Consider the following 27782-nt stretch of genomic DNA (forward strand, 5'->3'; position numbering starts at 1 on the left):
CATAGCTTAAATTAACAGAGATACTTTCTGACACAAAGCCAGAGTTGTGTTCATGCTGCCTTCAGCAGTGTGTCAAAGTGGTAATTAAACACTCCCACTGGAGCACAATGCATATTTCATTCAGACATAAACAGTCAAAAACAAAGGATGAATATTACATAAACTGCCAGGCTGGGAGGGCTGAGTGATGTCAATGGCACATTTTATGTACACAGCCCATATGGGAATCCTTGAATTGTTGCAGAATCAGGTACAAAAATTTAAAAAAAGAAAAGAAAAGAAAAAAGAAGTACTGATTTACAGCATTTGTGGGGAAAAAAAGCCTCGTCAATTTCCTCCCCATGTTGTTTTCTTTTCATTGTAGAATCATTACTCATCAGACAAAGAGCGAGAGAAAGTAATCAAGTCTGGTTTAGAATAATTAAGTTAGTCTGTGAGAACCAAAGAAGAATTTTTTAGGAAATGATTATATTTTGATGGTGATGCGTACATTTATCCAGAATCAGATACGTTTATTTGTTTGAGGATTGTGCTCTCGGACTGCTCCTGTGGTTTTAAATTTGGTATAATATTGATCACCTCTTCTGTAGAAACTACTCCTCTATTTACTACACTTCAAATGTAATTGCTCCTGACTTTCTATACATTAACTAGTTCTATTTGTATTATGTTTATTAGGTTATTATGTTTTCTAGGTTTCTGTTTCACCCTCGTTCATACTTTTAATTCTCGTCATGTCACTTTCTTGTATTTTGTGTGATCTGTGTTGCTTATTGTTTGTGAAGGTTCATACAGGTCATAGTCATCTTCAGAAGTTAGTTCATATGGAGGCAATTAACTGCTTGTCAAAACTCTCCTGTTGCAAATGTGTGCAGTTGTAGGCCATCTACTAACAGGCTTGTTGTAAAAAATTAAAAATGGGGAAAACTAAAAGTTGGGATTCAAGTGTATGCTATTGTCTTGCAGTGGCGATTGAAGATGTCATGGATTGAAGTGGCTGAGCTGCTCTGTGCTCACTTGGCTGCGTCTGCTCTGTGAGTGGCGAGCAGTGGGAGAGGGAGGGGAGACAGCAGCGCAGCAGCGGGCAAACCACCAGGCTCACAAACCCAGAAAAATAGGCGAACTTAGCTGGTATACGCAAGATTGTTTTAAACTTAGCTTAAAGACATGTTTTTTCATAGAAGAATATAACGCTGCGAGGATCCGGGCTACAACGCTGGGTTGTTTTTGGAGCCCACGCGAGACGACTGGAAACTCAGGAGGAAAGAAAACAACAACACTGGAAAAAGGACGGGGATTACACACAACAGTGACAATAAAACAACACTCCCCGACAAGTGGTCTCTGTGGTGCGGAGGGTGAAATCCGGACACAAGGACAACTATTTGTATGTTTGTTGATTCACATTTTGTTCGGGACGTTTCAGTTGTTCGTTTCCAAATTGCGTTTCTGCGTGAACTTTAAACTCAGGAAACAATGAAGACATAGCAAGTAAGAACTCATCAAGTGTTTCGACGCGGCTAGCCATCCCGCTAGCATTAGCGTGGCTATCGCGCAGCGAGCGAATGCGAGGCAAAGCTAACGCCCGCTAGTGCAGCTAAGTAAGCTAAGTTAGCTTATCGGCTAACGTTAGCTGGCTAGCTAAACGCGTTTTCTTTCGGGGAAAAAACTTTTAGTGTTGTTTTCCTGGAGCCCAAACACTGAAGGAGTGTTGTAAGAACAGAGGGGAAGGGCAGGTTCCCTTCTGGACTTTTTCCCCTCTACGTATTTCCCCAATATGATGGCAGCGGAGGTCAGTAGTGAGGATACGGGCTCGGTCACGATAGGGACAGGGGTGGAAGGCGGAGGAGGCCCGGAGACGGCCCCTTTCCCCTACTATCCCAAGCCGAGCGGAGTGCGAGTCACTGATTTGGGGCAAGGACCTGCACCGAACCTCCGCCAACCTCAGAACACATCACCGGACTCACTGCCGGACATGAGCATGATCTATCCCGTGTCTAGTGGGGATGTGGCCGGGCCAGTGTTGACCACACAAGGGAGTGGCGGACTAGGAGGTGGACATTCGGGTTTCCAAGGAACAAGCTCAGGGACCGTGGGCGACATGTGCTGCTCTCCCATTTCAGAGAGTCCAGCTAGCCGGATTTCACCCACATCGGCCGGCCAGGATGGGCCCACTGTCTTTCCACCTCTGCCACCACCTCCTCCCCCTCCTCCAGGCGGCGGCGGCGGCGCTATGGATGAAAGCGACATGCAGGATGGACCGGAATACGAGGAAGAAGAGGTGGTGTTTCCCCTCTCTGCACCTCCCACCAACCAGTAAGTATTCTACCAGTAATAACTGCGTCCTCTCCATTGGCATTCAGAAACCACACTTTTCTCTGCATCCTGTACTTTCTGCTGGGTTTCCTTTCTTCCTGCTGCCATGCATGTGATACCTGACTTGTGTCGATTCGTGCAGGCTCATTTGTAACGTGAGCTGCCACGCGCAGTTATCTTCAATCATGATCTACTTTTATAGCCTACTCTCACTGCTTCATGTCCTGGGGACTTGTATAACCTCATGACTAAACAGTACAGTGACCATGAAACCATCCAGCTTAAATAACGTCAGTATCTACTACCACATATCTATTTGATATATGTAAACTAAAATTAACTTATAAAGTATGTGCCTTTTGGTCATATGGTGAGTTTTGAATGAACCAATTAAAATAAACAAATAGATCAACTAAAACGGAATGAATAAGTATAATTACTCCATTGAAGTTGGTGAGCCCTACCCCTACTTGACATTACTTCTCAAATGTAGAACATTTGTTCATTTTACAACTTTTTACAGTCAAAGTTAAATCCAATAGTTGCGTGATTATGTTCCTATTAAAATTTAGGTGGCAATGTTTTTTACTTTGTATTGTCATGTCATATTTTCATACTTAAAGTGACAAATAATACATTATAATAATTACATTTGCCAGTTATTTTTAAAATACCAAGTATTTTAGTAATATAGTTGCCACTGTGATGCTTCATCACAACATCTAGATAACATTGACACAAGATAGTTTAATGCAAGACCTTTGCATAAGACTTGTTCAGATATTATGGTCAAAAGCTGTGCCTTCAAAAACTGCCTGCATACACTGATAGCAAACAAAAACGCAAGTGCATAATTTATGAGAGCATACAACCTAAACATTTCACATCAGACAGGCAGAGGAGAATTAAATAATATTTATTCTGTACCTGTTCATACAGAAAACTATTTATTAATCTTTTTATGATATGAATTTTTTTGTATTCCGGAAGGGCGGTCCCCCAGGGACCCTTTTCACTGCTGCACCACACATTCTAAGGGCTGAGCTGAAGAAGTAACTTTGGTAGTAATAGCAGGAATGAGCAATTTACACCACCATCGTGGCAGTAAATGCATCTGAGAGTACCAAGAATGTATGCAGTTAACAGACACACATGTACAACTCCACCACTCACTCAATGCGAGCACATACGTACACACTCTTGGCTGCGCCTCTCCCTCTCTTGTTCGACCACTTGTGCCTTTCGCTCAGTGGAGCGCTCTTATGTTCACGCATAAAATACCGTTGTATACCATGAAACTGTTGAGATGATGAAAAATACCATGGTATACTATTTTGGTCATACTGCCAAGTTATGGCTCAGTTTAGTTGAGTAGCCATCAGCTCAAGGCTGTTTCCCAAGGGTTGGAGTAAGTGCCAAAACTGCAGACACCTCTACCTGATGTCTAGGTGATCTTGCACGACCCCTACCCCTCAGCTCCTGGGTTAGTCGTAGCATTTATCCCATCAAACTGCTGCACTTCCAGGTTTTTTAGTTGAAGAATACAGTCCTGAAACTTTTTGTAGGTACTTCTTGGTGTTTTCAGCCAAACTCCAACCTGTTGCTGCCACGTGTAATCGATAGTGCAATAGCAGCTACAGTACTGACCTTCCAGTTGTTTTAGAACCCAATTGTGTCATACCCACATCATCGACTTTTATTACAACAGCTCTATGGGGTTCAGTTTGCATCAAAATCCTTAAATACCTCTATGAATAGAGGTTATATTAAGTGCATACACAAATACTGACCTACATTCTTTATATTCCTAATTACTTAAATACTTGACATCTTAGCATTTATAATCTACTGCGTGATTTATCAGTTCTTTTATAGTCGACTTGTGATTTGGTTCAGTATCTGTTTTACAGCCCACTGAACAACCTTCTCTTATATCACTGCAATAGACGTGTCACTAATTTAAGTGACACATTGTGCTCTATCATGCAACATGAGGAACAGATAGAGGCTCAAATAAAAAGCTCTGATGCACAAATGCATAGTTACACATTACAGTTGTGTAGCTTTATGATTGTGTTATGAATATACATGAAATATACCTGAATGAGAATATTAGGTATTTGATAGAAGCATGGCTAATGCATCCTAACCAATGCATTTTCATAACTGCTTCTCTAATTATAGATATGCATGTGAATTTATGAGGTACTCACACATGCACATGTCAAATCCTGTGTGAGCGTGCTTGTGTTGTAATAACCCAAATACAGACTTCCCATTTGTTACAGTCTCATTAGAGAACTGCTGAGCTTTGTCATTTCTGGCCCTCATACTGTGAAATATGGAAGTGACTAGGCTCGGAGTGTGGATTCAGCTCTTATTTTAGGAGCCACCCTACATCTCCTTGTCAGATAACACAGGAAGTGTAAGGCCAGCTTTTCACCAGTTTTGCCTGTACTTGCAAGGAGCAGCCTAAGACCAGGCGACAGGATGAAATAAAATGATATACTGATATATTTTGGGTAAAGAGAGATATACCTTTTAGGGCTTTGACTATTGATTATTTTCATAATAGACTAAGCTGTTGATTATTTTCTCATTTAATTAAGTGCTTGTCAAAAGAGTCATGAAAGAGCTAAGTGAATCAAGACTCCACTACTCAAGTTGCTTTTGGATGAAACCAAAAGAATCCAAAAAAATTGGAACAATTACAAAAAGAAATCATGCAAGCATGTTTATCTTTTATTGTGGCAGTGGTGACAAATGAAGTAAAGATTGGATGCTGTTTAAGGTAAAAATAATGTTGTGAGAGCATAGCTCTGCTCTTCAGATATTTACCATATTCTCGTGTTTACAGACATCTAACAAGAGAACGTTTTAGAGGTGAAAAAATCTGGTTGATCATCAGCTTGATGAGATAAACACTTCTTCCTCCCACTGTCCCCGTGCTGCTGTTTATGCACAAATGCTTTCTTACTCAGGTCTGGTGCTTGACAGAGCTTGTTTTCAGATAAAGGAAGCAGTGTATAAATAATGTTACTTATTTTCTGTTCACAAAGACCAAACAGAACCAGTACAGTAACATAGGCCACAGCAATAAAAACACAATTTAAAAAAAAAAAGACATGCAGAGCATAAATGTTTTAAATAATTCACATATAAGTTTTCATCCTTGTTTTCATCTCATGCTGTAATGCTCCATTTTGTTTAAATCTATAAAACTCTAAACATTATTAAACATAACGTTTATGTGAAGGGATACATACCATTTTTCTTATTGAACACTTTATTTTTATTTAAGAAATGTACCATATGCTCCATATTGTATATTTGAGTGCTTATTATGGGAACACCTGCTACACTAGCAGTATCAGCAAGGCCAGACACAAGCCTCTCCTAAGAGCCAAGCAGAGCCTTTATTCATCTTCCTGTCTGGCCGAGGACAGCAGTGACGTTATAAGGCATTGCCTTTTCCATAAAACACCAAAATGATGACCCAGTTTAAACAACTGGATGTCACTCTAGATTCACTGTGACAGACACTGATGTCATGTCAAAAAATAATGGCGCTGTCCTGCAGGTATTGCGTGATCTAATATATTGTGTTTGATGCAAAATAAATCAGTCATGGACATAGCTAAACAATTTGTCCCGCAGGCAATAAAGTAAACCTAATGGCCAAGTGTTTGGCACAAAACCGACTCCTCTTGTGTCACAATATTTATCCCGACATCCAGCATACACTATGTGTAATACAAGACATCTATTCATTTGTTTTGTTTTTGCATTTGCCACTGGCAGTTTTGTCATTGACAACAATAAGTGTTAAATTCACAGCAGACTTCTCTCACTCATCAGAGTGATTCTGAATCTCACTCTGCCCGTGCAGTTGTGAAGCTAGCTGCGTGTGCCTTCTGTAATCAGGCTCCACAATCTTGTATTCTTTTGAGTTATGTCAGCAGCCTGCAAAGTGTAAATTGGAGGAGTGGTGGTGGAAAACTTCTGTACTATTGAAAATGGTCCCGGCGAGTGTTGCACACTGATGGTAAGAGCTAAACTCGGCGTGTCAGCAGAGTGCACCGGAGCGAAAATGTCTCGGAGAGTGAGGGATAAACAGCATTTGCATTCATTCGCACCTCTGAGCATGAGGGCGCCGCTCACAAACAATGCAGAAATGTGATAAGAAATGTTCACTTGTGGTAGGTTCGTGCGGTAGGTTATTAGAGACCAAGTGGCTTGCTTAGTGTTCCTGTAGAAGACGCTGACCCCAGTGTTAGAGATTAAACAAACAGCTTGTTGGGAAACGAGAAGTTGATTTTGAGTTTCCACGAAGATTAGAGAGGATTTCAAGTCATAAAGCGTTTCCCTGAAGAGGTGGCGTCTGGAGGAACAAGGTGAAGGGGGTGAAGAAAACCTGGATTTAAAAATCAGCAGGTATGTAAATGAGTTTACCAGATTTAGCAGTTGCCCATGGAAACATCTCTGTAAGTGTCAACTGAACACCCACACTAACATATTGCCTTTTGTGTACAGTAATTGAGACAAGGAAATTCTTAAATGGCACGGGGATGAGTTATCTATCACAGTTTATCGAGGGTATTCTCTGGTGTGGGTCATGCCCACTTGTCAGAATGTTACAACACCTTTTATAAGACAGGAAGATTTAATTAGTTGTGAGTTAATGAATTAATCCTCTTTTGAAAATACCAAAAGATTCCATGGTGGGATGCTAAGGAGAGTTCACACCGTCACAGGGGATGCACATGCTCAGCGTTGGGCAGTATAACTTTCCTTTGTTTATTCACCGGTTACCAGGTGAATAAAAATGCCATTATTAAGTTGAGGGAGCCATGAGAAACAGCTGTATTGTTTCCTTTTATAAAGTAACTGCAATTTTGTGTATTTGTTTTATATCAATATAATGTTTTCAAATTCATCTATTTAAGGAATCAGTTGATGTGATTTATTTGGTCTTTAAAAGACATATTATGCAAATTGTATATATTTTTATTATTTCCACACAATGGAAGTGTACTGAATTGCAAACAGAAGTATATTTGAGTACAAATACCTGCATCTTATTCTTTCTACCTGTGAAGGTAGAATGTCACAATTCTTCTTCACAAGTTATTTATTAGACAGATTACATTACAAAGGTATATGCACATAGTATTTACACTGTCGTGTTTTATTGCTGCCCAACCCTTTCAACGTTGGTTTACTAGACACACTGAATGAATCACCAGTCCCACTTTCATTGGTGTAACAACTGTGCTGTGCATTGATAAGGGAAAGTCTATGGTTTCCATGCATTTTCAACGTGTTATGCAATGTCCTGTCATGCCCTTCCAATACCCACAGTACTGCCCTTTTCTCTCCTACATCCTGTTTTCAAGACTTCTGAGCCACTCTCTTTAGCTTTAACAGGATCCTCAGAAGCATTTCAGTTGTTGTGTTTGACAATACCCAGGATTTTGTTTTGTTGTTGATGTGAATGACTTGTCACAGGTCAGGGACTTTGCATAGAACAGTGTCAGGTTAGGCTTAAGTGTTACTGCACTAAGAGAATGACTTCCTATACAGAAAGTATGACAAAGGTGTTTTTCTTTGTTACTGCACTGATATTTATAAAAAACAAACCAGTCACAGGATATGGAGATGAATTCACGTAGACATGAAATGATCATTTTAATTCAGCAGGAAGAGAACGTTCTTAACTGGCTGTTTCCGCGTGCAGAAATCAAAGAACTCAGGAGGGATATTTTATGGGTACGTGACAGTGAAGCCTATTATCGCTGATGTAATGATGTTATTTCAGGGAAGCTGATTCACAGCAGGAAGGTCGATGTCGACTTTGGTCCCTGTGTGCCTGGTTGGGCATTGAAATGATGATGATGGTTGGTTAGTATTCAGACTGAGCAAAGCCGAAGATGCATGGGTGCACCTTCCCCGTCTCTCTCCTGTCTATTTGGGTTAGGTTTGCCCCTGCGTGCTGTCGCTCTTCTCTCCCGGCTGAGGGGTAACGAGCTGTGGCAGTGTGTAAAAGAAAAACAAAACCCATTCATGGCTGCTGTCTACAACTCTCAACGAAAATCTTCTTTCCATTGGGAAAATGTGATGGTTCAGGGGGTCACAATTTGCATAGTGTTTGTTATTGTTTAAGCCACCAGTTGGAAATTTTCTTGGTGAACCTTCAAGGCAGTGTGCATGTTTTGATGATGAAGCCCGGTGTATATAAACTCTACAAGGTCACATGGTTTTGTGGCTTGTTTCCACCAATGTATGTCTGTATCTAAGTGTTCAGGGGTTATGCCCATGTGTGTGCACAGATGCCACTCCCCTTCCTACCCTCGCTGGCCCACTGCTTTAACACCAATAGGCAGAATGCTCATGATGCGTAGTTTTACGAGAGAGAGAGAGAGAGATGAGCGAGAGAGTGAGGGTGTACAGAGTAAGAGAGGAATTAAGTCAGAAGTGGTCGAAAGACTGCGGGGCTACAGTCTGTCTATGTCTCTGAAAGATCAACTTGTATTTCTTCAGAAGAGGATAACAGAATGGGACGTGGTCATCCAGTTTTCCTCAAATTAGTTGGGCACAACTTAATGTATGTGTGGTAAGGGTCCGTATCACTGCGTCCACCTGTTCATCTTACTTCAGTGGCTGTTCCTCGTTAATCCCGGCAAAGGGAGATGACTTTATCGGGGCGGCTGCTGTGTCACGTCATCATCATTGTGCCTTGTATGGATTTAGAGCTGCTGCTGCTGCTGCTGCTGTGCTTTCCACATCGGAGCTCACAGATTTTTTCTGGCCAGCAGCTGTGTCAGTGGAGTGGGTGTACCTTGTGAGACCACGGGACACAGCACAGGGAGATGCAGCAGAGGGCGAACTCGGCGTAAGTGGGTCATGAAATCACCCCGCAACTTTTGTGTTGTTTCCCCTTTAATGGGCTAGCAAAAAACAAAAGCTAACTATTCATTTTAAGTTTGGAGTCCAGCTGTCAAAAATATTGTTTTCCTTAATAATATCGTGGTGCACGGTACACTGATATTATTAACTGAAAAATATGGCTTATACATGGAAATTAGTGAAGGTCGTCATCCAGTTGCAGTTGCATGGTACATGCAATGACAAAAAAACCTATTTATTAGACATTAAATTGAAGCGTGTACTCAGTAACCCCCTGGAGAAAGTTGGCAGCATGACTACAGCCCTGCAATATTTCATTTCTCTGTTACACTGATGAGGGCTGACAGTACATTTGTAGAAATGTACAACTACAGCAACATCTATCAAGAAAGAGAGTTTTGCTAAATGAAGACAAAGAACAAATAATACATTTTTGCTTACTCAATACTTTTTTAGATGTTCTTTTCATTACAGGCATGTTATAATTTATATAGATTATGCACCGTGGTCCATTAACTGAGGCTTAATAAATGGTTACATCCTGCCAAACCCAGTCAGGGTTTCATTACTTTAAAAAAATAGTTATTTTTAAATGATTCAGGTCAATGGAGTTTATGGTGTCCTCATTTTGAGCATGTTTTTTTTCCCCAGTGACTTTTCAAGTTGTTTTCCAACTGTAGCTAGCCGCAGCTGTAATATATGTTCAGCATATGCAATTCTCTGCCACCTTGGGATCATGTACATGTATCCTCAAATATGGCTTAAATGTTGCTTTTGACATTTTTGTTTTACTCAAATCAGTCTGATGTTACTGTCAGTCATTTTTCTAGATTCATTCTTATTCTTACATTCTAATTCCTCCTGTTAGGACAGGAGTAGTTGTTAGGGGGTGGAATAAGAATTTTATTTGTATGATTTTGAAAATAATGCACTTGTCAATTTATCTAATGTATATACATCCATACATTTGAAGGGTATTAATTTGATACCTCACATTTGTGCTGTGCCCTGTTTTGAGAGGGTCTATTCATTTCATTTTCTTATAGCTGTAGCTCAGTGAGCCCTGAGTGGGCAAAAATCAGAACACTTATTTTTACAGTTGATTTTTGTTTAATTTATTATTTGCTGGGGCACCTAAATTAACTAGTTAACTAAAAAGGTCACATAAATGTCAGGCTGATGTGATGGGAAATATGGCGTGTGGTTTATTTACAAGAAATGTCAAAAATCATTCAGGTTTGATTTGATAAAACCAATAAAATGGCATTTATAGATCCTATTGAATTGCAAGCAGAAAGAATTGTAATAAGAAATGCAGTCGGCACTCAAGTATTGTGATACAATCAAATAGTGACAAATGCCATCCCTGATAAATATATACTGTATGTGTTCATAACTGAACTGATAAGCTCTCAGTGACGGTGTGTGAGGTTCAGGATGTCGGATGTTGGGACAGTGAAACTGTGAGTGACTCATCGCACTCCTCCCTCAGCAGTGTGAAGCACGTTTTGATGTGGTTCTGCCACAAAGCCCGGGTCCACGCTGGATGGGTGTGAGGCACGTCTTTATACAGTGGTTGTGCGTCATGCTTTTTCGTTTTTTGCACACAGGTTAACTACTTAGAGCAACCACATAGCTCACGTGAGACATGTGCCTCAGGTGCTTCGTACGCAAGTGATTTGCTGTTTCCTTTTAGGAAATGGAAGTGTCTCTCACCTTAACACAACAAGTCCCATGCCTGTTTACTGAATTATTTTAGGATCGATGAGTGGCTCTATACTGAAGAGTCCTGGCATTTAGTTGAGCACAGAGGAGTATTTAGAGAAGAAAAGCAAGTATGCAAAACAGCATAAACTGGCTTCCTTTGTGAATAACAGAGCTGTGCCATATGCAGAAGATCATAGACACACAGCCATTGTGCACTGTTCACTCATCCAGTGTGGTCCTCCTCTAAGAGGTAGTTGTGACCTGGTTAGTGTTGATTGTGAGGGAACTGCAGGCGGAGAGAGAAATGTTTTATCCCGAGTTCAGTGTCAGTAGAGCAGAGAAGGACGACGTCACTGTTCATGTACTGACATGATGAGACATTCCTCAAGCTAATAGTAGAACTGTATCCTGTCACTGTGTGTCTCATGGTTTAAGCTTTTCTGGGTGGTTTACCCAATCACACCCCATATTATTGGCAGCAAAATAACAAACATTTATATATTATGACTTACATATATATATATATATATTAATTTTAAGTAGATTTAAAGGTTATATATGTATGTATATATATATATATATATATATATATATATATATATATATATATACAGTATATATATGTATATATATACTTACACATATGTATATGTGTATGTGTGTATATATATATATATATATATACATATACATAAAAAAACATTAGGATTTAGATCTAATATAGAAACCTTTAAATCTACTTATACTCATGGCCTGATCATAGTTTAAGTAAGCCATAAACATGTGTTTTGGTAATTAACAGCTACCTTAACCTGACAAAACAATAAAGCATACTTTCTACCTTGTAACCCAGTGCAAGGTTTCGTAGACATACGAGCTGGTAAGGGGACTTTCAGTTGCATAAGATGAACTTGACAACTTCCAGGGGAATGAAAAAACTGTGTTTTGGTGATATTACACAAGTTCCTATGGGCACACCCTAAACAACAAATAGTACTTGTCTTATGTGATGCCCTGTATAGACAAATTCTTCTCTATTCCTCACTGTGGACATTCAGTGTGTGCAACAGGTTGTGTGGTTAGTTCACTCTTATTTGCTGTTATGTTTATTTTGGCTGGTGATGTAATCAGCCTCAAAAACTCATCATGACGGCAGGTTTTGTTGGTTGAGTGCACCTTCAGAGCCCTTAAAGCCCATACTTAAACCATCTTATTCCCTTCATGAGAAGATCAAGTGACACCAGAAGCACCTTCGTCAATAATCCAATCCCTCCGATGTTAAAAATATTATATATATTGTGTTTCCGACATTACATCATGCTAACCATTGCTCTCTGTATGGCTAATACCATTTTAATCATATCTCGACAATTCATAGATGTTTGAGTAAGACCATCAAGGTTTGGTTCATAATGAGTTAAAAAAGGCATTTGTATCCCAATACACAATCATTTCTTTCAGAGAATTGGGCTCTCTGAAACTCCTTAACAGTCTTCTCTTGTCCCTTATGTCTCTATGATTCCACTTCATTTTTACTTCCTCTGTCCCTTAAGTACTGCTTGGCTCCACTCGTCCGCTGCTCTCCATTGCTCCTTTACAATTCTCCCATCACCCAAATCCCCTGCATGGACACTTAAGAGCTCCCTCTCTGCTTCAAGCAAGCTTTCCCCCCAATGTTGTCTGTGATTAGAGTCTTGATCGTGTTTTCTTTACAAATACAAACCTGTACTCACGTAAACCAGATGGTAGCCCTTAAGGTCTCCTGTGAAAAAAAAGCTCCTGTGGGGGCCTCATTCATCTTCTCACTGCTGGATGTTTTTTTCCAGTCACTGCCCTCTATTCTGAGAGGCACCACTGGCCTAAATTTGGAAAAGCATGTTAATTTTTTACCACGGCAAGCACGGCCCTGTCAAATTCAGCCTCACCTGCTGAAATTTTAACCAGTGTTTCTCCTAAGGCTTCTGTTTAATTCAGGGAGAAGTGCGACTTTAATAGGTCACCGGAAAGTAAAAAATAAAAGCTTTTGGATTAGACTTTTATGTGCCTTCCTATCGTCGTTTATTCTAGAACACACGACCCGGGTTGTACTCTGCATGACATTAGGTGGTAGAATTCAATGAAGTTAGTATTTAGTTTGTTTTTAATCAATCGAGGTATTAATAATCGGCTTGCATTACATTAAATGCGTATACTGTTTGCATCTATTACTACGTCCATTATGCTCTCAAAGATTTAGTTGACATTTACTTAACTAAGTCACATACCTGGCATCTGGGGAATGGATGAATGGTCCAATTGAAGTTGATTGGGGTCTATTTTGTGTGATATTATTATTATTATTATTATTATTGTTATTGTTATTGTTATTGTGACTGTGTAGACACAAAACCCAACCTCCTTCCTTTCTGTCCGGCTGTCCCAGGTGGTACCATGGCAAGCTAGACCGAACCATTGCTGAGGAGCGGCTGCGCCAGGCCCGGACCCCTGGCAGCTACCTCATCAGGGAGAGTGACCGCCGGCCCGGTTCCTTTGTCCTGTCTTTCCTCAGCATGACCAACGTGGTCAACCACTTCAGGTAAGACGGAGAACATGTGACAAAGAGATCTTTTCAAAGGTTAATCTCATCGATAGACACTTCTGAAGCTGCCTGAGGTCAACGCATTTCTACACATTTGTGTTTTTTTACTTGGAAAGTCTCGTACATTGACTTTGCTAACCTGCCTATCTTTGTGGTGTGAATAGTCAGAATAGTTTGTGGCGTGACTCTTTCATGTTTGTCGTTATATAAAACTCATGTTAGTCAGTGAAATTGAATGTAACGCATCATTTCACAATGAGGAGACATCATGCCGTCCTCAACTACAAGATAAAAATAGGGGGGGGGACTACAGAAGTTATTCATTACCTGACATCCAACAGGACACAAACATGACATGAGCATATGCAAAAGTAGTTTTTTCCAGTGCTTTGTCATGCTATCATGCAGACAACTTTGTCCAATGCGTGTCACTGTTTTTTATAGTGCAAACTCTTAGACCCTTGACTCTGCACTTGTGTGCAGGATCCAGGATCCTCAGCATTTATATATACCATGTGTGTAGGTGAACCTGAAGTATAAGAAAGATGACAGTTCACTCATCTAGCAGCAATACTATAGAGTGGAGCTGCAACTAATGATTATTTTCATAATCGATTAATTGTTTGGTCCATAAAATGTCATAAAATGCTGAAAAATGTTGATCCGTATTTGTCAAAACGGCAAATGATGTTGTTCTCAAATGTCTTTTGTTTTCATTTTATGGAGCAAGGTAACCAGAACATATTCACATTTAAGAAGCTGAAATCAAAGAAACTGCAAAATATTCACGTTTAAAAAGCTGAAAAATCACAGAAACAAAAAAAACATTCACATTTAAGAAGCTAAAACAATCAGAAATCTTGTTTTAATCATGAAAACTGATCAATCGATTATCAAAATAGTTGACGGTTAATTTAGAAATCAATAATCGAGTAATTGTTTCAGCTCTACTATAGAGTAATTCAATTTATGTATTTGCACTCATATTACAAGACATATAAAGCATTGCAAGTCAAGTATTTGATCTTAATTGAACAACAGCACAACCCTGGCTCTCTTAAACCTGGAGTGGAACCTGTGGTTTTCCTACTATTTAGTGGTGAAAGATATCTGCTGTGAAACAGAAGAGTCTATTATGCCAGGGTTGGAGTTATTCAAGACATGCTTGGCCATTACATACACATATTAAACTCGACTGACAGCTTGCCAATGTGTAAGACCTACATTCACTCACACATCATCATTCCACTCCAAATGCCAATGATCACAGAATTTGACAGACATAAAAACAACAAAGCTGGTGCTAAGGCTGCAAATGATTGACCTGCCTAAGTCCCGATTATACAGTTTTGTGTTCAGGGGAAAAATGCTGACGTTTTCCCTCCAGGGATACATTTTTCCTCTTTAAGTAACAATGACATCATCTCCTTCAGTCACAGTGGATTAATGTATGTCCATGAGGACACTGGTGCTGGGAGGGGGGTTGCAAGTGAATTATGCACATAAAGTTAATTGCATAACATGTGCACTACACGATGATATATGTCCTTACATCATATTTACAGCAAATGAGTGATGGTGTAATGTGTATGTCGTAAGCTCTCAGTCATAGAGATCCACTCAACTGCTGCAGAGAACTTGGATTAGTAGCTTGACAATGGGATGTGGTTCTGAACACTCTTGTGATTCTTTTTCTCAAATCTGAGTTGCGACTGTGAGGAGGTGCAGAGGAGCAAGTGTTGAACGTGTTCTGTCGCCTCCTTCTCCGCACAGTGTTTTAACCTTTATGTTAGAAATAACTGTGATGTCTTTCATTGCAATAGTGTTTTTTTCTTAACAGGATCATCGCCATGTGTGGGGACTATTACATTGGTGGCCGGCGGTTCTCTTCTCTATCAGACCTAATTGGTTACTACAGTTACGTGTCTTGCCTGCTAAAAGGAGAGAAATTACTATCCCCTGTGGCGCCCCCGGAGGTGAGAGTGACTTAATGGGAATGTACATCACATGGAATATTTTAAATTCTCAAGTTTTCCCCCTACTGCCTCCACATTGCGTCTTCTTGTGTTGTACCAACTTCCCTCATGTCCTCCTTCACAACATCCATGCACGAACCCTACAATATCATATTATTGTAAACTTCATAATTACTTTTTCCCCCATTATTATGTGTTTCAAAGCTAGGATGTTTCAAGGATAAGAAGAATAAGAATAGCGTAGTTTTAAATATAAATATCCATATCTTGAATGTAGCATGTTGATGCTAAATATGTTCAGGAAAGAACCAGATTTCTATTATATATTTAAATATGCCAAATCAACCATCAGGTGATCATAATTAAACCTAATATTCTCAAGTATTGTTCAGGAACAGGACTTATTTTAACCAAATAAAATGTATATTCAAATTCTTGTGTGTGTTTGAAAGGATACAAATTTTGTTTACACAGCCCGTTGAAGACAGGAGGAGAGTCAGGGCCATACTTCCTTACACCAAAGTGCCAGATACTGACGAGATCAGGTAAGTTTCTACCGTTTTCATATCTCACCAGAAACCCCAGCTGCATTCACATGACACAAACGGGCACCGATGAAGTCTCGGGCTTTATTGTTCTGGTAGAGCAACTCCGTTTCATTTATTTTTGGCTTGCCTGGAAAGAACCATGTGAAAAACAGTCTTGCCCTGTTCTTCAGCTGCGTTGGGCAAACGTACTGATGATCCCTGACTTCCTGAATCTGATAATCATCTGTCTTAAGTCAACCTCAACCCAGGGTTTGCTAGCAGGCCTCAGATAGATGTGCAGTATTTACCTCAAATGTTATGTGTCAAAGAGGACACCTGCTGGCAGAATTGTAGTGTTACAATGACTACACTCCATGTATCAGTTGGAAATTGTGTTCAGGTAGTTTAGATCTAATCACACACATCTTTTTTATTTTGCTTTCTTTTGAAACTTCTAATGCCTACTTTGACTCGTTGCGTCTTCAGCTTCCTAAAAGGGGACATGTTTATTGTTCACAATGAACTGGACGACGGCTGGATGTGGGTGACCAACGTTCGCACGGAGGAGCAGGGTCTCATTGTGGAGGATCTGGTGGAGGAGGTGGTAAGTATCGCTAAAAGCTGGGAATGGGATACACTCGATTTTGTTGTGTGTCAGAAGGAATCGGTAGTGGAAAAGGACAGAGGAATCAGCAAAGTAGCGAGAGTGAAAGAAAAACTGAAGTTCCATTCCTCATATTTTTTTTTAGGGGCGAGAGGAGGATCCACATGAGGGAAAAATGTAAGTGTGGTGAATTTACGTTTTTAAATGTCCAGTGTTTTAATGCACCTGATTAATGACTCTTTGAGTCATGTCTGTCTCCTCACTGTTCAGGTTTGACTTCACAGCTCTCAAAAATAAAGACATAGTGACAGTGACAGTGCCAAATGTCCATGTCCATATTTTTTATTTCACCATTTGGCACCTTTGAGTAGTAATATCATAAAAGAATTCATACTGTATAAAGCACATTTGTACACAGTAATGACTAATTCTGCTATATATTCATTAGATAGACAGAACAGTCTGAAATCCCTTAATCCAGATTCCATTTATCAAGTATGTCAGCATTGGGAGGCGTTGCTGTTGTTGTCGGCACAACTAAACATCTGCACTTTGTGTATTGCACTTGTTGGATCTCCTACAGCTGGTATCATGGAAAGATCACCAAGCAAGAAGCCTACAACCTGCTGATGACAGGTACCCGTCCCTCTTTACCTTCATTAGACCATAGTTATCAATCACTTGCAGCATTATCACCGTCGCCCATGTGTCACAATATTAAAAGCCCTTCTTCTTCTCCCTCTCTTGATTCCTCTCTCTCTCTTGTCTCTCGTTTCAAAGTTGGGCAGGTGGGCAGTTTTCTCGTCCGGCCGTCGGACAACACGCCCGGGGACTACTCGCTCTTTTTTCGCACCAATGAAAACATCCAAAGGTTTAAGATCTCCCCCACCCCCAACAACCAGTACATGATGGGAGGGAGGTACTACAACAGGTACATGTGGCATAGTTGCATGCATCTTACGTGCTTTTGTGGTGTATTTTGGCTCGCAGTTGCTGACGTGCTGCATCTTGTTTGCCTTTATCTCTCTCTGGCAGTGTTGATGACATCATCGACCATTACAAGAAAGAACAAATTGTCGAGGGCTACACCTTAAAAGAACCAGTTTCAGTGCAGGTAGGTACAGTAGTATTGTGGGGTTACGAACCAGTGTGGACAAAAATGAAAAGATGGAGAAAATGCTCCAAACATTTCCCTGTCTGTTTATTATGTTATTGAGACTTCCTCGAATCTAATCTAAATAAGTGTTCAAATGCCTTTCTGGAATTATAATGGCTATAATGATTGTCTTTTTTATTATTCATTGCAGCACCAGGAACAAGTATTGCCTGATACAGTGGACGGGAGAGAGATTTATAACACTATAAGACGGAAAACAAAAGACGCGTTCTACAAAAACATTGTAAAGAAAGGCTACCTCCTGTTCAATAAAGGTATGTGTGAAGTCTGCTATGATACATATTTTCTTTTAAACCAAATTCAGTACCCATTTAGTTAGATTCTTCATCTTTAAACTTTAATTTTGGTCCTTTTTAGGTAAAGGCAAACGGTGGAAAAACCTTTACTTCATCCTGGAGGGCAATGACGCCCAGCTCATCTATTTCGAGAGCGAGAAGAGAGCCACCAAACCAAAGGGGCTGATCGACCTAAGTGTGTGCTCCGTGTATGGCGTGCACGACAGTCTTTTTGGCAGGTGAGACGTCAGAACTTTGATCTTGGACTAATTGTGTATCGAGGAAAGTGCTTTCTTTTATGAATAATCAGGGTTCCCCACAGGTCCTTGAAATCTTTGAAAGCTTGTGAATAAGGTTTTTAGAAGTTTTTGAAAATTGCCCTAAATAGACAAATCATCGAAAGGGCTTGAATTTTGTTCAAGAAAGAAGTTAAGTTGGACGTTTAGATTAGAGCTGCAACTAACGATTATTTTCATAATAGATTAATATGTCGATTATTTTCGTGATTCATCGAGTAATTTGTTGTTTTTTTTTTGTAATTTCTTTGTTGCACGGAGCAAAAAAACGAAGAAAATATTCACATTTAAGAAGCTGAAACAATCAGAAATCTTGTTTTAATCATGAAAAAAGCTTCAAACTGATTTATCGATTATCAAAACAGTTGACGATTCATTTAGTAATCGATTAATGGAGTAATTGACTGACTTGAACCAAGATCCCAAACCGAAAATATCCCAAATAAAAGTGGACACCATGGGCGAAGGCAGCTCTTGCAAGATGCCCTCCCATCTTGAATTGGAGGAAATTGGTCCTGGAAAGTCCTTGAGATGTGATGTCAACCAAGGTGTGTGAACCCTGACTAAAATAATTTATAATATCCACTTTTTTTTTAGGCCAAACTGTTTCCAGATTGTTGTCCAGCACTTTAGCGAGGAGCAGTACATATTCTACTTTGCAGGAGAAGTTCCAGAGCAGGCACAGGTGAGAGGAGGAAAAACACAACTTAACTGGCATTTCCTACAAATGAATTCTCTCGTTTGCGGTCGTTACTGATTCTTTTCTAACTGCCTTTTTGTTTTTTAACAGGATTGGATGAAATGCCTTCAAAATTTCTGCAGTAACCTAAGGAAAACCACTCAGCCCACAACCAACAAGAGGCTCAGACAGGTACGTACGCACACCAGCAGCCGCTGTGTGTTCATGTGGATAAGTTGAAGCGGTAAATAACCATCAAAACAAGCAAGTAAACCGATACTAATTGGACTTGTGAATGGTATTCATCGCTCCGGTGTTAGGCCATTATTTTCTGTAGCTGTATAAATCAACATTTGTAGTCTGGGCCCTGATTAAACTGAGCATGACTGATAAATGGTTGTTTAGTTTTGTCATGAATGCCCTTGACGGTGGTTTCTTAATGAACCTCAAAAGTTTTACACATCTCATTATAACAAGAACATCTCATGCATAGTGTTTCGCATCATTACTTAATTGGCGAGAGGTCGTTATCCCGCTCACGCACAAATACACGAGACTGCTGCTGTCACGGCCGCGGAGGGTCGATAGTTGGACCAGCCGTCGCCTGCAGTACAGGAAGAGATACCTTCGGCATCAGTGGGCTAGTAGACCATTAAAATAAACGCTTAAACATTTTACTGTGCTCAGTAACTCAGCATGAACACTGCGTAGATGCACATAAAGAGCACAGCGTGACTCAGATTTTTGTTTTGAAGCCTTTGTACCTGGCCGTTAAACATCTGTTAGCTCTTGTAAGAAGAGGTTAGAATATCTATGATGCAGTAGATTTACAGATTGTTACCTAACCCTACCTGGCATCTTTCATCAGGTGAGCAGCCTGGTTTTGTACGTGGAGGAGGCCCACAAGCTGCCGGTGAAGTATTTCACCAACCCTTACTGTAACATCTACCTGAACAGCGTCCAAGTGGCCAAGACGCATCCCAGAGAGGGCCAGAAACCCGTCTTCACAGAGGAGTTCATCTTCGAGTGAGTCTTTTCTGTATCCACTTTCATATTTTTTGACTCGTGATAGTCAGGGATCTAACCAGAATGTTTTTCATTTGTGGTTTCAGCGACTTGTCGAGTGAAATCAACCGATTTGAAATCAGCCTGAGCAACAAAACAAAAAAGAGCAAAGAAAGTGACATCTGTAAGTACTTGTTGAACGATTCTATAACCTGTCCAGTGTTTTTTAGAGCCATGAACACTTGATTAAACAGGTCCCGGAGTGAAAACATCTCAAAAATCTACCCTTTTTGTGTATACAACCTATATGCAGTTTAGGGAAAATTATGTCATAGCGCCACTTTCTAACCCTTAACCCCATTAGATGTGATATGGCATCATCTTCTCCTTCTTATGTTTGAATCAGCACATGGTCCATTTTATAGCACCACATACAGGCCTACAGTGTTTAGAATCTCTATGGAGGCTTTTTCCTAGAAAGTTTACGGAAACTTTTTAAGAATGAAAAAGAAAATCCTTAAATCAAGGAAGCAGCTCTGCTCCGAGGGCACGTTATTACCTATTGTTATGTAAATCAGTGGCTCAAGCCCTTGTGAATTGTTACCGCCACCCACACCTCGCACAAATCCACATTTGGTAGCAGAGAAAAACTCATAACTCACGTCTCTCTCTCTCTCTCCTCTCCTCTCCCACCTTCTCTCGCCGTCTTCCTCCGCCACTCGATCTCCTCGCTCCCTCCTCAGTGTTTATGCGCTGCCAGCTGAGCCGTTTGCAAAAGGGCCAGATGATTGATGAGTGGTTCCCTCTCAGCTCCCACGTTCCCCTGAAGGGCATCGAGCCGGGCTCCTTGCGCGTGCGCGCCCGCTACTCCATGGAGAAGATCATGCCTGAAGAGGAGTACAGCGAATTCAAAGAGGTCAGAAAGTGGTTTTGATTGCAGTGCCGTCGCCTCCTCCTCGGCTCCTCGGTCTTAAAATAACAATGATGTTGTTGTTGTTTCGCAGATGATCGTGCAGAAGGAGTTCTATGTCATTTACGCACTGGCCCACGTGTGCGGTCAGGACCGCACCTTACTGGCAAGTCTCCTCCTGCGGATCTTCAGACACGAGAAGGCGGAGGCTCCTTTACTCAGGACACTCAACGACCGGGAGATCAACATGGAAGGTGAGTGAACGCGTACGAAATAAGAAAGGACTGGAAATCACGCAGCGTTGCACAGCCGCGCTTTAAATCCTCTTGCTTGTGTCGCCAGATGAGGCCACGACTTTGTTCAGAGCCACCACGCTGGCCAGCACCCTGATGGAGCAGTACATGAAGGCCACGGCCACACCGTTCGTCCACCACGCTCTCAAAGACACCATCCTCAAGATCATGGAGAGCAAACAGTCCTGTGAGGTAAGACACTCGCCGACGCTGGTGGTACAAGACCAGTGCAAGAGCATCGCCACATTAATAAGAAGATACAAAACCATGACACAGCATCAACACAGCTGCACCTCACTCCTGTCACTCTCATCCCTCCTTCCCCAAAGCTGAACCCTTCCAAACTGGAAAAGAACGAGGACGTGAACTTGAACCTGGCACACCTCCTCAACATCCTGTCCGAGCTGGTGGAGAAGATTTTCATGGCCGCTGAGATTTTACCGCCGTAAGAACACAAGTTGTACACTCTGTTGATTCAGTGCTTGAAACCAGAAATGCAAGTCTCTTATGTGTCTCCTTTAAATTAACCGCTCAGGACACTGAGGTTCATCTACGGCTGTCTGCAGAAGTCCGTGCAGCAGAAATGGCCCACAAACACCACGATGCGGACGAGAGTTGTGAGGTAAAAAAAACAATAACACACGCGTGTTGTGCATTTATTCTCTCAGCAGTCTGTGTTAACCTTTAAATCCTTTATCTTTCCCCAGTGGCTTTGTCTTCCTGAGACTGATCTGTCCTGCCATCCTCAACCCCAGAATGTTCAACATCATCGCCGGTGAGCATCCGTTGACAACAAGTTTCCCGTGTGATGTGTGGAAAGTGAGTGCTTTACGCTGCTGATCTCTTCTTGCAGACCCTCCGTCTTCAACAGCGGGCAGGACCCTCACACTGGTGGCCAAGTCTGTCCAGAACCTCGCCAACTTGGTCGAATTTGGTGCTAAGGTTTGAAACCCTCGACCGGAAGTCCTCGTATGTAGGTTTTAAGGTGGTGTTTCACTGACTTTTAATTCTTTAAACAGGAACCCTACATGGAGGGTGTGAACCCTTTCATCAAAAACAACAAACACAGAATGATAATGTTTCTGGATGAGTTAGGGGTGAGTCACATTGAATAACAGAATGTCTCAGTAAAGTCTTGTTTTTTTGACTTGTTGGTGAAGTAAAGCATGTGATTTGCTTGTTTTATGGGAAATTATACATCATTAACATCATTTCTTTACTATTATAAACTCTAATTCAGTTGTTTTGGTCTTTCATTAGAATGTTCCCGACCTCCCCGAAGCCACAGAGCACTTTAGGACAGATTTGTCCAGGGACCTGGCTGCGCTACATGAGATCTGTGCCACACACTCGGATGAGCTCCGGACGCTGAGCAACGACAGAGGAGTGCAGCAGGTCAGAGGCGGAAGACATCACAGCCGCACACACACACACACACACACACACAGGATGAGTTAGGCCTAGGTCATATTTTTCATGTTTCATGTCCGTGGAGAGCAACTTTGCATTGCCACACATGTGCGCTCATGTCTGCGGTTCCCGTTTGATTTCTCACCGGGATTTTTTTACAGTGTAAAAAGTGTATAACCCTAACAGGCACTATTTCCTGCATTTTGATCCTCCTTTCATATTTTTCTTATTTTAAGTAAAGCTATTATTCTGCCAAAAAAAAGAGCCTGCAACCAACTACACAGGTGTTCTCACGTCCGTCTGCAGATCTCTGCGCTAGCGGGTCGTGGAAAGTCTAATTTCCCTCTCTCCTCTCCTCTGCACAGCATGTGTTGAAAAAGCTGCTGGCCATCACAGAGCTCCTCCAGCAGAAGCAGGCTCAGTACGCCATGTCCAACAGCAACAGGTAGTACTGCACACCTCCACCCCTCCCACTACTCTCATCCTCCCATCCCTCCGTCAAGTCTCCTCCGCCGGAGTGCAGCACAGAGGAGGCCGAGCATGTTCTACCCCCCTCATCACCATGGCACCACCACCACCACCACCATCCCATCATGTCCTCCTCCGGTCGTCCTGCTCCATCCCCCACACCCACCCGCCATCTTGTCCCGTTCACCACAAGAGAGCTATGCAACAACAGCGGCTGAGTACAACTGATGCAGTATTTAAAACATAAAAGAAAAAAAAAACTTGCGCCAGTGACTGAGAGCTGTATGCACAAGAAAATGCATTCTTTTTTCTTTTTTTCCTTCATAAACTGTGTTCATGAAACGGACTTGGGTACATTTCATTTCCTTCATCACGAGGGCCAAATATAACGATTTCAGAAGAGCTTTCTTTGTACCCACTTTGTGTTTGGATAGCACAGGTTGCCAAAGTGCCCCCTCCCCGTTCTGGCTTAGTATGAGGAAACTGACATGAAGAAGCTTGTTCTTTTGGTCCCCTTTTTCTGGTAACTGGATTGTGAGCAATGATGCTTTTTATACTGTAATTAGTGACTGATTTATTTTAAGGTTGTGACAATTATGCTCGCAAAAGTGCTGAAACTAGCATTTCTGTCTTTGTTTGTTTTTTTCCTTCCCCTCTTTGTCTTTCTAGATCGGAACAAAGTATGGTTATTTTATATTAAGAATAAATTCTCTTGCTGGAATCATGAGTATATAAGAGAGAGATGAGCTGAATCTTTTCTTTTTGTTTGTTTGTTTTTGTTTCTCCCCGCGTTTGTGTCAGCTATTTTGTGATTATTTTGTTGTCCTTTTTGGAAAACTTCTGAATGCCAGACGACATGCATAATCAGAGAAACCAAGTAAAATGAAAGTGTTTACAAAAGTAATTTTCTTTTTTTTTTTGGAATAGTACAGACTGTATGAGACATGCATGCACTTATTAAACAGTTTTTGTAAAGTAGACCGAGTCCTTCATTGTCCCCTGACCATGGCCTTGTTAATGAAGACGACTATTTTCACCGTTTTGTAGAAAAATATCTTTATTCTTACTGCACAACAAAGGGGAAACTCAGGATTGGCTGCAGTGTCACGTAGAAAAGTAAATACTTGTTTGATTCCACAACCCTGGAGCTCATACCAGGTCTTCATCCGTCCATTCCTGGAATAAAACACAGGTTTAAGCCGATCAGGTTTAAATTAATAAGTCATATACACTGTAGCTACTCCTCTCACCTCTTCTACCAAGCGTGGTTCTTTTGCAACGTGGCCGTCGTCTTCGTATCCTCTCTTACGTTTGCTGAAAGACAGATATTTGAAGTTTTCAAGGTTTGTCAGATCCACATTGTATTTGAAAGCTGTGATTGTTGGTGAACTGTTTCATATTTTTGTTTTTTAAGTGTTTTGAAGTTCATTATCAACACATCTTGTGTCTGCTACACCTCCATGATCACCATCCCGTAGTCTTTAGTTTTGCCCATGTCTCGGAAAAGGATTCTAACATAATTCACTGATTTGTTAGCGTGTGCCCTTTATCTTACAGGACAGAGTGCACCATCATGTCTCTGGCCGCCGCCATCCAAGTTATGTGAGTTGTACGGGATCTCCACCACGAGAGAAAACTGTGGCAGTCGAGACCACACAGTCGGCCAAAGTGAAGGGAGGCCTCGTCCCGTTTGGCGCACGACCCGAAGACTCGAGTCTTGATTGTATTTATAAAAGCATGTGGCCAAGATTCCTGGCAGTTCCAACAAGAAAATGGCTGTTCTCCGTGGGAAACCACCTGCTGCATATCTGAATACTGTCCTTCCAAAGCCCTTCCCGAGAACTGATAAAAGCCTTGTCATATATATGTACGTGAGGACCTGAGATACAGTGAACTGCTTCTGAAGGCTGCATGGAGCTCAGCCACTGCTCTCCTTGGACAAGACTTGTGGGCGACGGGAAGCGATCCAAAGCATTAAAGTAGCGTTTTTCTGCCGTCATCAGGGAAATTTAAACGTAGCACCTCTCTCTCTCTCTCCAAGACAACACGAGCCTTAACTTCCTCTCTTCGCGCCATCCCACCTTTGTATACACGGAAACCACCGACCTGCTTCATTTCTACATTTACTGCGTTGTTTGATATGTACTTAGGCTTGTATAGGCATTAAAAGCGTGTTTTGTATGATCTAGCTTGAACAGAAGTGAGGAGGATAGTCTTTGTAGAGGAGATAAGTGTAAAACTTTGCAGTGCATGTGTTTAAAAACCTTGAATGGATCCTTTTTTCTTTTCTTAATAACGCGTGGGCCTACATACTGTATATGCTGCTCTCAACAAGCATCACTCGATAGCTTTCGTCCACTTTGCAGTGTCGCTTCAGTTCACCTCAGCGCCGACTGTCGCCGCGTAGATTCATCCCGAGAAGTCGTGCCAAGCACCTCCAGGTCGTTTAAAAAAAAAAGACAAGGGTTTTTGGCCTCGTGTGCCTCCTGATGATCCGAGCAGCCGCAAAAGTCTGAATCTGTGCCTGTCATAGTGTTTACTGTAGCTGCACTTATTAAAAAGATACCACGGACCTCACCGACCGACCTCGCCAAGTGTGAAACGAACGACGCCTGTGACAGATGTGCGGGGAAAAAAAAGAAAAAAAGAACAACACGCCTGAGAATCTCCTCATCAGCAATACCAATATCAGCTGTGCTTCAAGGTATGGATGGTGTATTTAGGAATGTGGTGTGCTGTTGTTCTTCCTGTCTGTATTTCATACAGCTGATGATGATGATGATGTGTTCCTTTTTATTTTTCTACCTGATACTGAACCTTGAACCTTTTGCATCTTAGATACGACAACCTGGCTTCAATAAAACCGTTCCGAAAAACTTATGACAGTGAAAACCTGGAGTGGATCACTTGAGGGTGTGTGGGAATGTATTTATAAATCTCTTAAATGATCCTGTTAAAAAAAGTCACTTCCCCTCCTCCTTACTTGCTCGCCGTGCCAAATTCAGCATGAATCCTCTCCAGCTTCGGTTTGTAAGAGTTCACCTCCTCCAGTTTGGGAAGTTCATACTTCTTCAGCAGGGTTTTCATCCCTGGATGGACAAAGTTGTAGCTTAATATCGCCACCTTGTGGTGACAAATTAAAGGTGCATATTTATTTATTTTTTTACTCACGTCTCATGGAGTCGTACATCTTTGAGATGTCCTCCTTCAGCCCTAAGCATTCTGTCAGGTAGCTGGAAAATTAAAAAGACAAACTGCAATTATGACACTCACTTCAACTGAAGTATTTGTTGTAAAACTACAATATAACTTCGTAACACTACAATTGGCTAATTGCAAAGGCTGCAATCAAACTGGTCTATGACACTTTTAAGCACCGCACAAATGACCCACCTCTCCATGTGAAGCCCGGCTCGTGAAGCGCTGTTCACAATAGCCGTCAGTGCGATCTGGGAGGGTGGAAACAGCAGCCCAGCGTCCGTCATGGACGCCTGCGTCAGGAAGTCGTCTGCACTCCTCCTCAGAGACTCTGGGCTCTCCAGCATGGGGTATCTGGTCTTGAGGTCGATGAGCAGACCCTCCATGGGTCTGTAGGGGTTGTGGACCACCAGGTGGAAATTGAGCTGTTGGATTAGCAGCAGCTCAAACTCCAGGATCTGCTCCAGGACCCTCTCCTGACCTGCCGGGGTCTCCTGCAGGAGGTTGCCCACAAACTGAGTGCAGGACACGTTGAACTCGTCCACCTTACAGGACAGGTACGCACACGTGAGCCTGAAATGAGAAAGCGACTGGTGTAATTAGCCCCGAACAGTAGTTTTCATGTACTCTAGTCTTAAATTGTAGTATCATAATATATTCGACACTAAAGATGAATCAGGATTAATGGGTAAATATCAACTGACTGAAAGCACATGTGAAAATATGATAGTGAACACTAGCTATGTCAATGACCAGTGACTTACATGATAATGCGAGGATGGTACTCCATGATGGAGTTACTCAAGTAGAATCTTCTGAAGTACATCATGGCTGTACCCTGCACAGGTTACACACACACACACACACATACACACGGGTTCAGGTTGGGGGGCCTGGTTTGTCACCAGCAGGTAAAAACCCTCTTAACCAATAGTCATATTGTTCTGATGAAGATTATAATGTTGTTAATGTGTACTCACCACCACAGACTTGGGCATGACAGGCTTAAAAGCGTTGCAGAAGTCCAGCAGCCTCCGCTCATAGTGTTTAAATAGGACGTCTTCCTCATGGCGCTCGAGGAACATGGATTCACTCACTGCACTCTGAGGAGGAGGTAAAGAAGATGAAGGAGGAGAAGGAGGTGAGGTGAAAGCACACTCAGTCACCTGTCATCACTCGTTCACCTGACACTTACCTTCCCACTGTCCAGTATCTTGTTGCGGAATTTCTGGTTCGCGCTGCGTCGCATGTTCTCGAGCTCGTCCTCACTCCTGAAGATCCAGTATTTCCTCTGTGAGCTGTTGTGGAACATGGCTGAACGGAGCAGTGACAGCGCAGAAGACCGTTCACAGTGTGTGGAGTGTGTTTATATCTTTGTTTGTTTGTGTTTCAACATGAACGTCCATTCACCGGCGTGAATTCACCCTCAAAGCCGAGCATGACAACAAAGTTGGGGG

General features: G+C 41.6%; 2 protein-coding genes and 1 long non-coding RNA gene across 4 annotated transcripts in view; 2 read left to right on the plus strand and 1 right to left on the minus strand.

Annotated features, from left to right (window-relative positions):
* Positions 1-1046: 1046 nt before the first annotated feature.
* Positions 1047-25080, plus strand: rasa1a (RAS p21 protein activator (GTPase activating protein) 1a). 2 transcript variants are annotated; one of them, XM_044027044.1, is made up of 26 exons: positions 1047-2316; positions 13352-13504; positions 15348-15483; positions 15958-16028; positions 16497-16614; positions 16760-16791; positions 17198-17250; positions 17395-17545; positions 17650-17728; positions 17922-18045; positions 18149-18305; positions 18960-19047; positions 19153-19233; positions 19910-20067; positions 20154-20230; positions 20790-20962; positions 21051-21210; positions 21299-21441; positions 21579-21694; positions 21785-21871; positions 21957-22024; positions 22103-22191; positions 22269-22346; positions 22510-22644; positions 23025-23104; positions 24685-25080. In XM_044027044.1, exons 1-26 carry the CDS (start codon positions 1778-1780, stop codon positions 24731-24733), a joined length of 3195 nt encoding a protein of 1064 aa, XP_043882979.1. In that variant the 5' UTR covers positions 1047-1777; the 3' UTR covers positions 24734-25080. The 2 variants fall into 2 exon arrangements, with proteins under 2 accessions (XP_043882979.1, XP_043882980.1); XM_044027045.1 differs by lacking the exon at positions 1047-2316 and adding an exon at positions 8805-9208.
* ccnh (cyclin H) lies at positions 24167-27778 on the minus strand. Its single transcript, XM_044027047.1, has 8 exons — positions 27521-27778; positions 27306-27428; positions 27090-27163; positions 26521-26898; positions 26299-26360; positions 26111-26216; positions 24378-24441; positions 24167-24303 (listed from the first exon to the last, which is right to left on the minus strand). The coding sequence occupies exons 1-8, from the start codon at positions 27635-27637 to the stop codon at positions 24277-24279; spliced, it is 951 nt and encodes a 316-aa protein (XP_043882982.1). The 5' UTR covers positions 27638-27778; the 3' UTR covers positions 24167-24276.
* Positions 27386-27782, plus strand: part of LOC122770078 — a 40143-nt gene continuing 39746 nt past the window's right edge. The window contains exon 1 of the long non-coding RNA XR_006360492.1: positions 27386-27466. This is a non-coding gene — a long non-coding RNA (uncharacterized LOC122770078). The remainder of the gene's footprint in view (positions 27467-27782) is intronic.

This window comes from Solea senegalensis, linkage group LG5 (genome assembly GCF_019176455.1).
Source record: "Solea senegalensis isolate Sse05_10M linkage group LG5, IFAPA_SoseM_1, whole genome shotgun sequence".
NCBI classification, from domain to species: Eukaryota; Metazoa; Chordata; class Actinopteri; order Pleuronectiformes; family Soleidae; genus Solea; species Solea senegalensis.

What these genes read in the sequence shown, in the direction of transcription:
- rasa1a (XM_044027044.1), top strand. Translation starts at nt 1,778, where the DNA reads ATGATGGCAGCGGAGGTCAGTAGTGAGGATACGGGCTCGGTCACGATA. An exon ending in GAGCAAAGAAAGTGACATCT is followed by an intron (nt 20,231 to 20,789) that starts GTAAGTACTTGT and finishes CTCCCTCCTCAG; the next exon opens with TGTTTATGCGCTGCCAGCTG. An exon ending in CCGGGAGATCAACATGGAAG is followed by an intron (nt 21,211 to 21,298) that starts GTGAGTGAACGC and finishes TTGTGTCGCCAG; the next exon opens with ATGAGGCCACGACTTTGTTC.
- ccnh (XM_044027047.1), bottom strand. Translation starts at nt 27,637, where the DNA reads ATGTTCCACAACAGCTCACAGAGGAAATACTGGATCTTCAGGAGTGAG. An exon ending in TCATGCCCAAGTCTGTGGTG is followed by an intron (nt 27,164 to 27,305) that starts GTGAGTACACAT and finishes TAACCTGTGCAG; the next exon opens with GGTACAGCCATGATGTACTT. An exon ending in GCCGGGCTTCACATGGAGAG is followed by an intron (nt 26,361 to 26,520) that starts GTGGGTCATTTG and finishes TTAATTTTCCAG; the next exon opens with CTACCTGACAGAATGCTTAG.